Genomic DNA, 17,148 nt, shown 5'->3' on the forward strand with positions numbered 1-17,148 from the left:
ATTCAAATGACTAACAATGTTTCAACAGGACGCACTCTAGGAAGAGGAAAGAACAGTGAGGAGAACGAGTTGTGTGATTCCGCATGGTTTTTTCTACAAGACACATTCCAGAAGTGGCCCATTGACACCGGGTCACCTCCGCAGACCCCGCCTCTGCCAAGACTCCGCCCTCTTCCAGGCCCCGCCTCCAGTCCGCCCGGTTCCACCCCTCCCCCTGGATCCGCCCTCTTTCAGGCCCCGCCTCCTCTGCTCCGCCCCAGCAGGGAGCGGAGAGCAAGCGCTGGTGACTCCGCAGACGCTGCGCCTGGAAAGGTGTGGAAGGGGCGGGGAGCGCAGGTCATCCCCAACGCGTCCTCCCTTCCCTCCCCGCTCTTGGCCGGCCAGCCGCCCTAGCTTGCGCAGACCCGCGGCCACCCGCGCCTGAACGCTAGCTCGGGGCTCCACTGCTCTGGCCTGGGGGCGGGGTCGGCGCGCGGCGTCATGCATATGCATGAGCGACTCGGCGGCTCCATTGTGCCCTCGGAGCGGGCGGCGGCGCGATGGCGCGGGCGGCGGCAGCCCCGGGGCGGCGGGCGGCGCTGAGGGCGGGCTGAGCGCATGGAGCAGCGCGGACCGCGGGCCGCGGCGGCGAGGGGCCGGGCCGGGCGGCGAGGAGGTGAGCGGACCGGGCGGGCAGGTGCGGGCGGCGGGGGCGGCAGGTGCGGCAGGTGCGGGAGGCGGCAGGTGCGGCGTCTCCGGGCCCGGCGCTGCAGCACCTCGGCGGGGCCCCGGCGGGGCTGGAGCCGGCCCTGCCGCCCACCTGCCGCACCTGCGGCGCGTGCGTCGTTGTCCTGGGCCGACTGGCCCGCTGCGCGCCGAGGCGACCCCTCACCTGAGCCTTTGTTGGGGCTGGCCGGAATCCGTCCAAGCGCCCGAGGTGTCTGGGCAGGAGCCTCACACGGGCCCTCACCCAAACTGGCCTCGCTCCCTCCTTTCTGCGCTGTGGCCTGAAGGCTTACCTTTCGGGCCCCTCCGGGCCGTGGTGCTGTTGGCACGCGATGTGAGACCCGGGAAGGTATGCTCTGGGGCTGGCGACCCTGACTTTTCAGCCCCCAGCCGAGATTTTGGTGGAAATACCGTTTTCCCGACAGGACATACTGAAGCTCAGGTGGGACCGTGTCCTGCCCTCCCTCCCAGGGGTGTCCTACCCTAGCCTCCCCCATCTGCTCCCCCGCTGCCCTGTCCTCCACAACCCTGCTCCCCTACCCTGCTCCTCCGAACCTTCCTTGCCTCCCCTAGACCTGCTCCCCTACATCATGTTCCCCATACTCTTCCCGATAGTTGCGGAATATCCATGGTGATGTATTTAAGTCATTTGTGTTATCTCAGAAGATTTCACAGGGAAATACACAGAACATGTGACTCGATCTGTAAGACAGTTGATAGGGCGATCACAGATTCACCCACCAAATCCTGTCACACTAGAACCGGATCAGAGGGCTTCCCTTGAAGAAGCTAGATAGAGGTAACAGGTTAGGTGAAGGATTCTTAACCTAGCCGGGTGAGTACTGGCCTTGGGGACTTGTCACACCCAGAGGGTGGTTCCTGGCTGGAAAAAGAAAGGTGAGATAATGAATGACAGATTCAGAAGGACTGGTAGGATATACCTGGGAGGACACCCAATCATAGGATTGATCTCCAGAGGCAGCCAGGCCTCCCCATGGAGTGTCTGCTAGCTCTTGGATCCAGGATGGCAGCCGGGGCTGATGATTTAAAGGTGGTCATGTCTCCTCCCCTCTCTTGGTGCTAGAGTGGCCACCGTGTACCCATTTTCCACGTTGTAAACTGAGACTCAGGGCAGGGCAGCCCTCCAGCTGTTCTCTGGAATTTCCCACACCTGGGCCATTGAGTAATGCTCCTTCCTGGGCATCTTGGATGAACTCTGAACACTTCAGCCAGTCAGTGTGTGGCCTTCCAAGTTGAGTGGCAGGACTTCAGCCACTTGAGCATGTGAGCCCCCACTTTTATGTCCTCCTGGGACGCTTGAGCTGTTAGTTTTCCTTCTCTGAGCCTGTTTGACTCCAGTGTTCCTCTGCTTGGGGCCGGTCACCAGGAACTGTGGATTCCCTGTGCTGGAGGAGGCAGCGAGTCCCTGCTCTATGACTGTGTTGGCACTGCCCTCCTGGGGTCTGTTGGGTGGTCGCCAGGCGTGCTGCTGCTGGGTGCCTAGGCACGGAGCATGGAGTTGGGGCAGAAGAGGTCGACCCAAGGTAACATCTGACTTTGGAGACAACAGTGCAGATACCCTGAGGTCCTGAGAAAGGGGAGTGTGAGGAGTGAGTTGCCTGTAGCTCTTTTACTGGAGGAAAATGTGATCTGACCCCCAGAAAGCCATGTGGCCTTCTAGACTGACATCACGCCAGGGCTTTCTGCCAAGGTCCTGGCTTCCAGTGAGAGTTGATGTGCGGGGAAAGCCCCCCGCCAGCAGGAAGCCACCAGAGGCTGGCCCTGGCCCTGCACACACCCAGGCTCCTTCTTAACTCTTCCTCTGACGGCCAGGAGTCGGGAGGAGGGTCTGCACTCACACCACATCTCTCTCCCTTTGTCAGGAGCAGAGGGTCCCCCGGTCCCCAACCTGGAGAGTTTGGGGCTTGTCAGGGAAGAGAGCCGACTTGGTTCAGGAGCTTGGCAGGAAGTCACTGCCCCCGCTCAGTAAGATCGGGGGCGGGGGGAACTGGAAATGTCTGTGGTCTTGTCCACAGCAGAGAAGTCATGGGGGTGGAATTCCCCAGACTCACGTGATGTAGGAAGCTGCCCTGGGCCCCAGACCAGCAGCCTCCACAGGGGCCCCCGCCCTGCACCTGCCCTGTCCCCTCTCCTCCCCAGCTCTCCGGGGCACCAGCAGCAGCACCTGCAAACTTACTGGAAATGCAAGTCTTGGGCCTCACTCCACCCTCTGAACTCAAAGTGGGGCTGAGTTCTGGTGAGCTGCCGTTGGAGAAGCTGCAGTTGTGAACCTGGGACTCTGACCTGGGCCAGAGGGCCCTGTCTTCCTCCTGCTCTTCCCTTTGGGACAGCAAAGTGGGCCTGGCCAATCCAGCCAGCTTTAGTGTGGGAAATGATGGCCCTGGGCATCTCTGTGGGGAGAGAGCTGGTGGTGGTTGTACATTAAATAAATGTGTAGTTTGAGAGAATTATAGACTCTTAAGACATTACAAGAAATAACCCAGAGAGCTCTGTATCTTTTACTGGGTTTCCCTAGTGGTAACATCTTGTAAAAGTGTAGCACAACATCACAGGAGGGTACAACTCCATCAGTACAGTTGATACAGATATTCCATGCCCACCTTCTATATTCCCACTTGCTTCCCTTCCCTCCTCCCCACGTTTAACCCCTGGCCGCCACCTGTGTGCTCTCCATTTGTGTAATTCCCTCATTTCAAGGATGTTATGTAAAGGGAATCATACAATGTGTAACCTTTGGGGACTGGCTTTTTCCATGCAGCATGGTTCTCTGGAGATTCCTGCAGGTTGGTGCCTGTATCAGTAGCCCTACCTTTTTATGCCTCCAGGCTCACAGTTGGTTAACTCTCCACCATTGAAGGATACTGCGTTTCCATTCTTTGGCTGTTAGGAATAAAACTGCTATAAATATTCACATTTTTTGTGTGTGAATATTTTGCGTGAACCTAAGTTTACACTCCTCTGAGATAAATGTTCAGGAATACAGTTGCTCGGTTGTATAGTGTGCTGCATGCTTAGTCGCTCAGTCATGTCCGACTCTTTGTGACCCCGTTGACTGTAGCCCACCAGGTTTCTCTGTCCATGGGGATTCTCCAGTCAAGAATACTGGTTGCCGTGCCTTCCTCCAGAGGATCTTCCCAACCCAGGGATCAAACCCAAATCTCCTTCATTGCAGGAGGATTCTTTACCGTCTGAGCTACCAGGGAAGCCCTGGTTGTCTAGTAGCTGCATGCTTAGTTTTATAAGAAACTACCAAATCATTTTTCAGAGTGGCTGTACCATTCTATATTCCCACCAACCATGCATGAGAGACCCAACTTCTCCCAGCCAGCATTTGATGGTGTCACTTTTTTTGTTGTTGGCTGTGCCAGGTCTTAGTTGTGGCATGTGGGATCTTTGCAGCACGTGGGATCTAGTTCCCTGATCAGAGATCCAACCCAGGCCCCCTACATTGGGAGTGCAGAGTCTTAGCCACTGAATCACCAGGGAAATCCCACTGTTTTCTTATTTTAGCCATCATGGTAAGTGTGTAGTGATACCTCAGTGTGGTTTTAATTTGCATTTCTCTGATGGCTGGTGATGGTGAACCTCTTTTCGGATGTTTATTTGCCATCTGTACATCCTCTTTGGTGAAATGTCTCCATATCTTTTGCCTGTCTTCTAATTTTTTTTTAACTTTTGCATTTTGAGAGTTCTTTATTTATTCTAGATACTTGTCCTTTGTCAGATACATAGCTTGCAGATATCTCTTCCAGTTTATAATTTGTCTTTTCATCCTCTTTGTGGGGTCTTTCACAGAGCAGAAATATTCAGTTTTTCCTTTTATGAATCATGCTTTTTGTGTCAGATCTAAGAAAGTTCTCTGACTTTGTGCTGTACATTTAAAATCTATGACCCACTTTGAGTTAATCTCTAAGATGTGAAGTTTAGGGGGTTTTTTTGTCTGTGTTTGTCTTCTGCTTTTGCATGTCCAATAGGTCCGGCACCATTTGTTGAAAATACTGTCTTTCCTCCTTTGTGCACCTTTGTCAAAAACTTTTTCCATTGGGCATGTTTGTGTGGGTTTCTATTGAGTTGTCTCGTTTGTTCTGTTGACCTCTGAGTCAATCCCCCTGCCAACACCACAGTCTAGAGTAGCCTGTCTATGTTCTAAGTCCTGAAAACCCTGTATATTGCTCCAGGCCCCACTCAGCAGGTCTGGGGAGAGTTTCTGTCTGTTGGCAGCACCCCCCATCCCTCATTGCAGTGTTACCATCCTGGTGGTTGTCCCCACTGGGGACAACCAGCCTTCCCTTGCCTGGCTGGGTGATTCTGGCTCACAGGCCTAAGTCCAGCGACCCCTGAGCCTTCTGGAGCCACCAGCCCCTTGCTTTTTTGGCCTCTGCTTCCTGGTTGTCACGTGGTCTGGAGCTTGACTCCTCTGGGGAGGAGCATAGGGAAGGGGAGCAGGGCCAGGTGTGAGGTGGACAAGCCCACCAGATGCCTCCTTCCTCTGCTTGTCTAATCTATCACCTCCCCTCCCAGCCCTGGCTCCAATTCTGGGACCTGCTTACCCCAGTGCTCTGTGGGAGGCCCGGGGCCCAAGCCACAGTCCCACTGTCCCCTTGACCTGCTCTGGGGTCCTGTGGAGGGACTGTGGAGGAGCCCCCGCTCCATGTGCCTTCAGAACTGTGTTTGCAGAGGACTTGATCATAACCCTACCTGCCTGGGGCTGCCCTGTCTGTGAGGTCCAGATGGAGTGTGAGCTCTGGGTTTGAGTGAGTCCCAGGGCTGCCCTTTTGCTCCTGAGCCGGAGGGAGGCACTCTGAGTTCTGAGGAGGCAAGACTGAACCTCTGCAAGTTAGCTTCCCCAGGTTTTGTGTGTGTGTATGTGTGTGTGTGTGCGTGTGTGGCCTTGAAATGCTTCCCCAGGTTGTGTGTGTGTGTGAGGCCTTGAAGCCCCTAAAAGGCAGTGGTGCTCTAGGATGGAATCTTGACACAGGTCGAGTGGGGCTTCCCCTGAGACCCCCTGAGAACCATGGCCACTGTGGTTAGGCTAAGTGGAGGTGTGTGTGGAAAGTGGCCCTGGGAGTGCCAGCAAGGGCCCTCAGCCTGGTAGGTGAAGGGTTTGCTTGCGGGGGTATCTGAAGGCGTTGGCAGCCTGAAGGAGAAGCCAGCCACTGCCTCGCTGGTTTTCTGAGGTGCTAAGTGGAAGAGAGCGGGCCCCACACAGTGGGGGGAAGCATCCCCCCTTTCCAGCGTTGGCACACAAGCTCCATGAGTGTCCACTGGCCCCTGCTGCTGTGTCCCCATTGGGTCGCCCCCAGCCCTCTGCCCACTGCACTGTGTGTGCCTCCCTGCCTTGTTGCATCATCACCCTGGACGTCAGACAACCTGTAGGGGTCAGGTCTGCCCTGGGCAGCCCCCTTGGCCTCAGAATGAGAGAGTGGGTACGTGTCACCCTTCTGCTGCTGTGGGGTGGGGGGCTGCCAGCCAAGGATGAGCTGCTGACCCCACACCGAGTTCCAGCAGGCGACCCACACACACACACCCATCCCCTAATCTGGCTGGAGGACAGCTGACCCTGTGACTCTGGCATCTGGAGGGCCTGCCCACCATGGGGCGGGGTAGTGCCTCCTGGTGGCCCCCTATGTGCTTCTGGCCTTGCCCTCCACCCGGGGGCCTTGTGTGTGGTTGGAGGAGAGGGGCTGGGGTGGATTCTGGCAGATGGGTCCTGAATACTCGCTGGCTTCTATATGTATCCATGCCTTCACATAGGGAGGGGGAATGTGGAAGGTTTTGAGGATCAGAAAGCCTTCTTCCATCTTCCAAAGGTATCCCAGGAGTGCTTGGTGGCAGGGCCTGACCAGCAAGGGCTAATGCTGGCTTCTGAGCTAGATATAAGGGGGTGTGGTGAGCAGAGGTTTGCCAGGGTGGGCAGTGTAAGGTTGGGCCAATGCCAGGGTGGCCTGACCGCCCCACCCCACCCCGAGTGGGCCCCCAGGTCGCCTGTCACCCTCCATCCTTGAGAGCAGAGGCAGGACGGGGCTTGGTACTCCCAGCTGCGTCTCCATGCACTTCTGTCCCCCTTGTCCCCGCAGCCAGAGCAGCCGAGTCTCACGTGAGCACTGGTGCGGGCTGCTTCCTGTCTCCCGCAGACCTGGCCTTCAGGCTGTTCCCAAGCCAATGAACCCCATGAACCCCATGAAACCTGCCCTGCCCCCCGCACCACACAGGTGAGTGGGGGCTCTGGCTGCCCTCCCCTCTCAGGCCTCTGAACGTGGGAGGATGGTGGTGGAGCGGGACCCCGCTGCTCTCAGCCTTCAGATCCTCCCTGATGGGGTTCTCGGCACCTGAGGCCTCCTCACCCAGGCTCCCCACCTGTGCCTCTCTGTGCAGTGATGGTCCATTCGCATATGAGGCGGTGCCTTGGCAACAGAGTGCCACTCAGCCAGCAGGATCGCTGTCTGTGGTCACAACCGTGTGGGGAGTCGGCAACGCAGCACAGAGCCAGGTGAGCCCAGCCCTGGCCCCACCCTGGGAGGCGTCAGCGCCCAGCTCAGGTCTTGGAGGCGTGGAGCCAGGGCTTCCTGGGTCTCCCACGTCCTCTGAAACCAGTTCTTCCACGCATGGCATGGGATCCTCTCCTCCTGTCTTTGCCTGGCCTCCACACCCCCACCTGTGCGCAGCTCCCCACCACCCCCACCACCCCTCTGGACCACCCCTCCCCTCTGCCCCCACCTCCACCTCCTCACCTGCCAGGCCTCTTCTTTCCAGCACTTTAGAACCACTGCACAAAGCAGGTTGTTTGCATGGTCTCCTTTAGTGATTCTCGGTTCCTTGTAGGTTTTGGGGAACCCCATGGGCCCTGCAGGGAGCCCCCCCGGCAGCTCCGTGATGCCCGGCATGGCAGGTGGCAGCTCTGCCCTGAGCTCCCCACAGTGCCTTGGACAGCAGGCGTTCGGTGAGGGTGGTGCCAACAAGGGCTACGTGCCGCAAGGGGTGTATGGCCGCGGGGGCTACCCCGGGGGCCCTGGCTTCACTACTGGGTAAGCAGGACCCTCCTCCCCTGGCAGGTGTGCCAGGAGCCCTCTGGGGGCGCGATGCTTCTTACTTGGTGGGCACCAGGGAACTGTGTATCGGGAATTATTGTGACCTTGCTGCTCCTGCCAGCTCCTGAGATAATGATGGGGTGTCTGGGAAAGAATGGGGCTCCCCGTAGGTGCCGTGTGCCCCCCCTCAGGAGAGGCCAGGGAAGTGCCTCTGAGCTGAGCCTTCTGTTTCTTGCAGGTATGCGGGCGGCCCAGGGGGCCCGGGGAGCCTGGGCCTCCCCTCACACTCAGCACGGCCATCCACTGACTTCACTCAAGCAGCGGCAGCTGCTGCAGTGGCTGCTGCTGCCGCCACGGCCACCGCCACAGCCACGGCCACTGTGGCCGCCCTCCAGGAGAAGCAGAGCCAGGAGCTGAGCCAGTACGGAGCGGTGAGGCCCCGCAGCTCCTCCTGTGTGGCCCATGTGTGCTGGCCCGGAAGACGGGGGCCTGTCAGGAAACCAGGGTGGAGGACTTGGGGACATGCAGGCCATGTTTCAGGGCTGATGAAGATGAGACAGGAAGGGAGTGGGAATCTGAGGGGAGAGGTCCCGGGCTGGGGACAGCCTGCCTGCAAGGGGTGGGCTTGGGGGTGGCACCCACACTGGTGGGTAAGGTCTGGATGGTTCTTGTTTTCTTTTCCCAGATGGGGGCCGGACAGTCTTTTAACAGCCAGTTCTTGCAGCACAGTGGTCCCCGAGGGCCCAGCGTGCCCAGCAGCATGAACCCGGCCAGCGTGGGAGGGCTGATGGGCCCCTCCAGCATGAGCCCCATGGGCATGAACCCCACCCGGGCAGCAGGCATGGCGCCCCTCTATTCAGGGCAGCGCCTGCCCCAGCAAGGGTACCCGGGCCCCCCCCAGGCCCAGCCGCTGCCCCGACAGGGTGTCAAGAGAGCCTACTCAGGCGAGGTGAGTAGCCGGGCTTCCCTCCTCACAAGGGCCATCAGAGTCGTTGGATGTGAGAGCACTGGCCATGCCTGATGAGGGACTCCACCGTCCCTTTGTGGGAACCAGCTTCCCCGACACCTCTTCTTCTGGGCCTTTCGCCTCTTTCCTTTCTCAGGTGTACCCTGGGCAGCAGTACCTGCCAGGAGGCCAGTATACGCCTGGTGCCACCCAGTATGCCCCTGGCCCCGGGCAGCCCCCTGCCCCATCCTCCTACCCTGGGCACAGGCTGCCCCTGCAGCAGGGCACAAGCGCATCCCTGTCCACCGCCAGCCCTGCGGGACCACACTTCAAGGTAGGGCCGGCTCCACCCGGCCTCTGGGGCCCCTGCTGGCCCTGCTCCCAGCTTTGTGGGACACAGACAGACCTTGAGGCAACCAGGGCCGGCTGGGGAGTGGGCCCCGGAGTGCTCAGGTGACAGGCAGCCACGAGCTTCACAGGGGTCCCAACTAGTGTAGGGCAGCTCCCAGGACAGGCATACAGGTGTGAAAGGAGCCTCTGTGAGAGGTATGGCGTAGGGATTATCAGGCAGATACCAAGCCACTCTAGGGAGAAGTGTCCCCATTTCCTCTGCTTGCTGCCAAGTAGCCCAGCAAGGGGACAGGCCAGAGGGTCAGGAGGGGCCTGAGTGGTAGAGATGCTGCTAGAGAAGGGCGAGGAGATGTGAGAACCTAAGTCCTTTCAGCCTCTGTGGCTTCCCTGTAAATCCCTCTGATGTGTGGGGTCAGCTCTTTTTCTGTAGTGGTAATTCTGTAAATTATGAAATCTGTGTGTGCTCCCTGTAGATTATTTGGGGAACCCAAAAAGTGTATAAAGGAAAAAGACCAACACCCACCCATGCATGTGCTGTCACCAGTCCTCTCCTAGGGTCAGTTCCAGGCCCTGCTCGGAGGCAGGCGGCAGCCCCACACACATGCGGTTTTCTCTCCTGCAGCCTGCAGAACAGTTCAACGGGCAGGGTGCCAGCTTCAACGGGGGCAGCATCAGCTACAGCCAGCCTGGCCTGAGTGGGGTATGGTCAGATGGGCAAGCGGGCGGGAGGCCCACGGGGTGGATGCGGGGAGAGAGGGCACTCAGGCAGGAGGGCGTGTGGAGGCCCAGCCAAGCGCCCCTGGGGCTGCCCCCTGCCCATCCCTGGCCTGACCGTTCCCAGCTGGTGCTCCAGGAACAAGCACCCCCTCACCAGTCCACCTCCACTGTTTGTTCCATGCCACAGCCCGCTCGTTCCATCCCTGGCTACCCCAGCTCCCCACTGCCCGGGAGCCCCACGCCACCCATGACCCCCGGCAGCAGCATCCCCTACATGTCTACCAGTCAGGAGGTCAAGTCTCCCTTCCTGCCTGACCTCAAGCCCAGTGTGAGCAACTTGCACCCATCGCCGCCTGGTGAGTGAGGTCTGCTCTCAGGACTGGTGGGCAAGGGCTCTGGAGAGTCCTGCAGGGAACTTGGTGGGTGAGAGGAGCGCTTCACCTTTATTTTCTGTTAATGGAGCTCTTTGCAAATCTATTCGAGGTGTGGATCACCTCTCTAGAAAAATAGCCATGCATCCAAAGTTTTGGGTATGGTTCCGGAGTATGTATGGGCCCCCAGAAGCCCACTCCTGATATCTGGGAGACCACTGCAGCAGCAGCAGCAGCTGGGGTCTTAAAACCCTGACTTGAGCACTGGGGTGGTAGCAGGTGGCCCGTTCACACCTCTTCTGCCTCCTGCTCCCTCTGAAAGCACCAAAAGCGCCACCTTTTTGGGTGGGGAGCGTGTTCTCTTGAGAGTCATGATGCAGGAATCATTGGGCCAGGCGACTCAGGCAGGGAAGAATGGCGGGTCACCAAGATCCTGTTTCTGTTGGAGGTGAAGGCCGAGCCCAGAGTCCTAGGAGAGATGCTGTCCTAAGGCCCAGCCCCATGAAAGGGGAGGAGGGGCCACACTCTCCTCAACCATGGGCCCCACGATGGGGGCAGGGGCAGGCTGCCTGGCCTCGTGGCCATCCAGGACTGGTGGCCTGCTCACACCTGCATGGCCTGCTTCCAGGCAGTGGCCCCTGTGACGAGCTGCGGCTGACCTTCCCCGTGAGGGACGGGGTGGTCCTGGAGCCCTTCCGCCTGCAGCACAACCTGGCGGTGAGCAACCATGCCTTCCAGCTCCGAGACTCCGTCTACAAGACCCTGATGCTGAGGTGAGCGGACGCCTGCCAACGGCTCGAGGCCCCACCCACCGCCCCCTGACTCTCAGCGTCCATCCTCCCCATGCAGGCCTGACTTGGAGCTGCAGTTCAAGTGCTACCACCACGAGGACCGGCAGATGAACACCAACTGGCCGGCCTCGGTGCAGGTCAGTGTCAACGCCACCCCACTCACCATCGAGCGCGGCGACAACAAGACCTCCCACAAGCCCCTCTACCTGAAGCACGTGTGCCAGCCGGGCCGCAACACCATCCAAATCACCGTCACCGCCTGCTGCTGCGTGAGTGCCCGTGGCAAGGCAGGGCGGGGCCATCATCACTGAAGAAGACGGCACTGGCTCTCCTTCCCATGATGGGCCTTAGAGAAAAGGGTCTCAGTTTAAAATGTCCTGGCAGCTTTCCAGTTAGGTTCAGTAACTAGATTTGATGCTCATGTAAGCATCAAATGTTAATTATGTAAGAGAAGCAAGCTAAGCTTGCCTGTTTCCTGGAAGAAGCTCACAAAGTCCCGAGTCCCAGCTGACCCTGAATCCTTGTTAAGGAGTCATCTGGGTTCTGGCAGCTCCAGATCCAGCACTAGAAGAGGCACTTAGATGCACAGCTCTGATCAGCTTAGGTGGGAAGGAGCAGAGGCAAGGCAATCCTAATGCAGCCCTGTGGGCTGGGATGTTATCACATGGACCCAGCATAGGATACCAGTGGATGCTGTAGGCAGGATGCACTCAGGGGCCTCTCGAATAATTGTGTTTCAACAGAGAGGCCGTGGTTGAACACTGGTTCAGACACACAGTGAGCTTTACCAATAGGTGTGGGTGTGGGCTCCTGACTCCCCGGGGAGGCGTGGTAGTAGCCCGCCTGTGCATTGGCTGTGAGAGGAGGGTGGGCCAGCACAGAGCCTCCCTGCGCCGCCCCCCGCTGACCACATCCTCCCACTGCAGTCTCACCTCTTCGTGCTGCAGCTGGTGCATCGGCCGTCTGTCCGCTCCGTGCTGCAGGGCCTCCTCAAGAAGCGCCTCCTGCCCGCCGAGCACTGCATCACCAAGAGTGAGTGGCCCTCGCGCTCCCCGGCTCTGCTGGGGCCGCTGCCACACCTGGCACTTCCCCATGGTAGACACGGCTATCTCCTCGGGGTCGGGGCTCCATGCCAGGGGGAGCGATCAGTCCCAGAATGGCCCTCCGAGGTGCTGAGCTAGCAGTGGCTTGGTCCCGCTTGGCAGCCCTCACTCACATCCTGCTTTCCCCTGTTGGTGTCAGTAAAGCGGAACTTCAGCAGCGGAACCATTCCTGGCACCCCAGGACCCAACGGAGAGGATGGGGTGGAGCAGACAGCCATCAAGGTGGCCCTCAAGTGCCCCATCACCTTCCGCAGGATCCAGCTCCCTGCCCGGGGCCACGACTGTCGCCACATACAGGTGGGTGGTCACCCCAAAGCTTTGCCAAAGCTTTTGCTGCTGTTTTACTGTTTTTGGCGAATGTGGCCTCTGAGCACCTCAGCTGGTGGGTGGCAGGGCAGGACAGCCTGTGGACAGGCTGCCTGGCTCCCCTGCCCTCTTCCCTCAGGCTGGGCTTTTGTTTCTTCTAATATTATCCTAAGTATAACAGCCATTTTACTGGGTTCTTGGGGCTCCATTGTATTTTACTTATTTACTATTTTATTTACTTATTTGGCTGCACTGGGTCTTAGTTATGGCATGCAGATCTTCAGTCTGTTGCGGCACATGGAATCTTTCAGTTACTATAGGCAGAATCTTTAGCTGTGGCATGTGAACTCTTAGTTGCAGCATGTGAGGTATAGTTCCCTGACCGGGAATCAAACCCAGGCCCCCTGCATTGGGAGCACGGGTCTTAGCTATTGGATCACCAGGGAAGTCCTGGGGCTCCCATTTCAAACAGCGTCGGGGATGCAGGGCACAGTCTGCTCCCTGCCTTGCCCCCAGGAGCAGCACCTGAGTTTCTTTCTGCAGAAACACTCTGGGTAGACACGTACCCGCACTCTCCCCTCACCCTCCACCTTTGGTTACATAAGCTGTATACCCATCGCTCTACTTAATGTTTTTCTTCCACACCACGTCCTGGAAGTTGTTCCCTATCAGCACGGTTGACCAATTCTTGCTTTGGCCACATGTCATTCCCATGAGGGCTCCATAGGCATCCTGTCTCTTACATCTGTGAGGATGGTGCCACAGTGAAAGCCTGGCACATGCACCTTCTCAACATGCAGTAAATAAGCCCCACGTCCCTAGAAATGCAGGGCTGGCTCTCAGGGCATGGCTGGGTTACCCCCAACCCCAATGTGAGTAACTGTCTCCCCTTTCTCTGCAGTGCTTTGACCTGGAGTCCTATTTACAGCTTAACTGTGAGCGAGGGACCTGGAGGTGCCCCGTGTGCAAGTGAGTGTGTCAGAAGCAGTCCCCGTGGCTCTGGGGGTGGGTGGCACGTCCTCACAGGCTGTTAACAGTCATTTCCTTCCATCAGCACTGAGAAGTGCCTGCCCCAGATGTGAGGATGGTGCTGCTCTAGGCAGGGACCTCACACAGGGTCACCTCACACAGGGGGCAGAGATGTGATGGGGTCCATGCCCCAGGTGAGGTCGAGCCAGCCGTCTGAGCTGTGTCCCCTTGGTTTTCTACAGCAAGACGGCGTTGCTGGAGGGCCTAGAGGTGGACCAGTACATGCTGGGCATCCTTATTTACATTCAGAAGTAAGTCTCCTTTCCTGCAGCCCCAGAGGGCAGCCCTGGGACAGGTGCGGAGACACCCCGTGCTGACCCAGCATGGAGCGGGCTCAGCTCCAGGCCATGGACGGAATCCACGTCCGACCTGCATGCCACAGGCACGTGGAGCGTGCTGGGCGGCCACAAGCATTTGAGTGGAAGGTTGGCCTAGAAACAGTGCAGGGCCAGGAGAGGCGGCAGGGCAGGTGGTAACCAGCCCTGCTGTCCCTGCCCAGCTCTGACTATGAGGAGATCACCATCGACCCCACGTGCAGCTGGAAGCCAGTGCCAGTGAAGCCTGACTTGCATGTCAAGGAAGAGCCGGATGGGCCGGTGCTGAAGCGCTGCCGCACTGTGAGCCCTGCCCACATGCTCATGCCCAGTGTGATGGAGATGATCGCCGCCCTGGGCCCGGGTGCCACACCCTTCACCCCCCTGCAGCCCCCCTCAGCCCCGGCCCCTGGCGACTACTCCAGCCAGGGTGAGTACAGGGGACTTGCCCTGGAAAATTAGGGCCCTGGGCGATGATCCAACCTCTCCCACTAGTCTGCCACCTGTGAACGCGTTGCTCTGAGGGCCACGAGCCTGGGGGCCTGGTTGGAGACTTGGGGGTACAGATGCCCAGCTGGGTGGTGGGGGATGGGCAGAGGTGCCCGGGCTATGGCTGCGCCCACCTCCCCAGAGGTTTGGAACAGAGGTCTGTGTTGGCACACTTCCAGACCAGCCGCATCCAGCCTTGTGGGTGGGAGTGTCTGGGCGTGGTGGGTCCCATTCCTGTCCCCTCACAGCCTCCTGGCAGTGGCATGACCACTTCCCCCAGCAGCAGCGAGAAGAAATGCCCTTTCCCAAGTAGCAACTTCATAAAGGCCAACATCCTCTGGGCGAGCGCAGTGAGTCCCGCCCGTGCTGTGGCCAGGCTGCCCTCGTGGCTCAGCCAGCATGAGCCCCCTGCCCTCACCTGGACCTGGCTCTCCTCTCTCAGGTTCCAGCTTCCTGGGACCCGGGACCTTCCCCGAATCCTTCCCACCCACCACACCCAGCACCCCAACCCTGACTGAGTTCACCCCAGGGCCACCGCCTGTCTCCTATCAGTCCGACATTCCCAGCAACCTCTTGACGCCAGAGAAGTCCGGCCCCTGCCTCCCAGGCCAGGTCAGTGTCGAGTCAAAAGGTTGTGGAGCTGTCCCCCCAGGGAGCCCTCGAGCCGTTTTACTAGGTTGTTCTCTCCTTCCTCAGATGGCACCAGCAGGTCACCTGGACCCAGCCCATAACCCTGGGCCCCCGGGGCTGCACGCCCCTAACCTTGGAGGCCCCCCAGGGCCCCAGCTGCACCATCCAAACCCTCCCCCAACATCCCGGCCAGCTCTGGGCCCAGTGAACTCGGGGCCTCTCAGCGAGCTGGCCTTCAGTGCTGCCACAGGCATGATGGGGCACCCTGTGTCTGGGGCAGGGGAGGCCCCGGAACCGGCTCTGGACGTGAGTACTGGGCCCTGTGTTGGGGAGCACTTGGAGCTGGGGCTCGGGGGTGCTTATCTGTTGTCCCCAGGGTCCGTGCACTTCATAGAAGGAAAGACAGTGACTCCTCCATGACTTCCAGACTCGGGGAGAGCTGGTTGGGTGATGCCAGCATTTTTGTTGTCAGGTGTCCAGAGTAGCTGTGGGGTGATTGTGTCCAGGCACCTGGTTCTCGGGACCTGCGCGCCAACATGGCACATGCAGAGTCCCCGAGAAGACTTGGCTTGTGGCCAATGACACCGGCCTTAGGGTCTGACTTGACTTGTCTGACTCACAGGTGGTGTGCGAGCCAGAACCAGTGCATAAAAGACAGGTGATTGTCCCTCCATCCTGATAAATGAATACAAAGTTCAACGTGAAAAAATGTGGCAAGCACAGCTCAAAGCAGAAAATTCCACCTTCTGCATTCATGCTGTTCGTGTTCAGGACCCCTCATGGGCCGGGGTGTCCCATGTTGTCCTTGGACAGCTTAACACAAGTGATTCCTGGTTGTTGAGCAGTCTTTGGCAGGAAGAGGCCCTGTGAGGAGCAGGCTGAGGGGCTCTGGTGCTAGCCTGTGTTGGAGGCTGGCGGGGGGGGCACCCCACTTCCCGGCTGGGCCTGGGGACCCGGTTGGGATGCTGTGGCAGGTCCGAGGCCAGAGCTGCTATCAGGTTTGCTTTGTCCCCAGCTGCTTCCAGAACTGACTAACCCCGATGAGCTGCTGTCCTACCTGGGCCCACCCGACCTCCCCACGAACAGCAACGATGACCTGCTTTCTCTCTTCGAGAACAACTGATCTTGTTTGTCAACCACCTGGCTGGCAGGGATGTGTCCACCGATGTCTCGCACCCTTCTTTCCAGCCCAGCCCCACCTGACACCAGCGGCCCTCCCCACGTGTACACCTGGATCTGGGACCCGCCCCCGACACCTGGCTGCCGGAGGCCGCACCGCACTGGCTGGGAAGGGAGCCCTGGGGCAGGGTTCTCACTGGCCCGGTTTGCAGCTGCAGAACTGTTTTTGAGGAGATGCCCAGCCCTGTCCCCATCTGTGCCAGCCCATGCTTGTCCAGCCCTGCCTGGTTCATGCATACCCACCACCCCTGAACTCCAGCCTCACCCAGGCCCCTCACCCCGCCTGCTCCCACCAGCCTGCATCTTGTCCAGCGTTGACCTTTCTGTTTCAGTGACCCGTTTGGCCCTAGGCCAGCAAGGAGTGGGTTACTCTGTCCTGGGGCCTGGTCTTGCCCAACTCGTTATGGCAGAGGCTTCAGGCTGAGGCTGGGGGTGGGGGGCTCTAAAGCACAACAGTGTACATAGTGTAGAAACACTAATAGATGTAGGGTGGCTGATTCCTCTGTGCAGGTTGGGTCTCCGTGGGCTCCTGTCTTCACCATGTGCAGGCCGGGAGCGGTGGGGGGCAACAGGCTCCCTTCTGCTGTTGGTTGGGCTCAGACTCGACCCCATGTGCAGATTCTCCAGCAGCCTGTTCCCCCAAAGTTCCCTGTTTCTGTAAGAGTGAAGAATTGGTCCCACAGTGTTTTTTAAGTCCACCTCTCCTCCCACGTCCACCCTGGGGCCATGCCAGGTGGGGGAGGAGGGGCCACCACACTCTAGGTGCAGGGCCGAGTCGTGTCCCCTGTCTGCCTGTCTCTATTAAAGGACTCCCTCGTGGTGGGCCTGGCAAGTCCCTCCTTCCTGCTCCACCTGTTTACCACACATGGGCGGGGCTCCCTGCTCAAGGCAAGGACCAACTATTTGCAACCCGTGGTAAATTTCCTTGTCCCTGGAATTTTCCAAGTTGGCTCTGGCTAGAGAGCTATTTGTGAAGTGTCACCAGGGCTGGGAGACACATCTGCCACCACGTCACCGTGTGGGCTTGCCTCGGGCGTGGAGCCAGCTGTGGGGCCAAGGGGCAGGCTCTGAGTGCCTGACCAGCTGCACACTGGTGCATCTGTGCGCTCACGGCCCGAGCGGCCCCGTGGGCCTTCCAGTCCAGCAGAAAAGGCTTATGAGCCCTGTC

General features: G+C 59.0%; 1 protein-coding gene across 7 annotated transcripts; it reads left to right on the forward strand.

Moving 5' to 3' along the window:
• The first annotated feature begins 242 nt into the window (after nt 1–242).
• ZMIZ2 (zinc finger MIZ-type containing 2) lies at nt 243–16,812 on the forward strand. 7 transcript variants are annotated; one of them, XM_070467150.1, is made up of 20 exons: nt 243–312; nt 6,804–6,938; nt 7,102–7,216; nt 7,549–7,751; nt 7,993–8,185; nt 8,440–8,703; nt 8,858–9,034; nt 9,596–9,751; nt 9,956–10,124; nt 10,768–10,912; nt 10,989–11,199; nt 11,857–11,962; nt 12,173–12,330; nt 13,241–13,308; nt 13,551–13,619; nt 13,868–14,112; nt 14,614–14,783; nt 14,868–15,107; nt 15,424–15,459; nt 15,817–16,812. In XM_070467150.1, the coding sequence occupies exons 2-20, from the start codon at nt 6,889–6,891 to the stop codon at nt 15,922–15,924; spliced, it is 2,883 nt and encodes a 960-aa protein (XP_070323251.1). In that variant the 5' UTR covers nt 243–312; nt 6,804–6,888; the 3' UTR covers nt 15,925–16,812. The 7 variants fall into 7 exon arrangements, with proteins under 7 accessions (XP_070323251.1, XP_070323260.1, XP_070323246.1 ...); XM_070467145.1 differs by lacking the exon at nt 243–312 and adding an exon at nt 485–655; XM_070467155.1 differs by lacking the exon at nt 243–312 and adding an exon at nt 490–655 and having other exon boundaries at nt 9,674–9,751.
• Nucleotides 16,813–17,148: the final 336 nt, after the last annotated feature.

The sequence above is a fragment of the Odocoileus virginianus genome, chromosome 1 (assembly GCF_023699985.2).
Source record: "Odocoileus virginianus isolate 20LAN1187 ecotype Illinois chromosome 1, Ovbor_1.2, whole genome shotgun sequence".
Lineage (NCBI taxonomy): Eukaryota > Metazoa > Chordata > Mammalia > Artiodactyla > Cervidae > Odocoileus > Odocoileus virginianus.

What these genes read in the sequence shown, in the direction of transcription:
- ZMIZ2 (XM_070467150.1), top strand. Translation starts at nt 6,889, where the DNA reads ATGAACCCCATGAACCCCATGAAACCTGCCCTGCCCCCCGCACCACAC. An exon ending in CGAGCACTGCATCACCAAGA is followed by an intron (nt 11,963 to 12,172) that starts GTGAGTGGCCCT and finishes TGTTGGTGTCAG; the next exon opens with TAAAGCGGAACTTCAGCAGC. An exon ending in AACCAGTGCATAAAAGACAG is followed by an intron (nt 15,460 to 15,816) that starts GTGATTGTCCCT and finishes CTTTGTCCCCAG; the next exon opens with CTGCTTCCAGAACTGACTAA.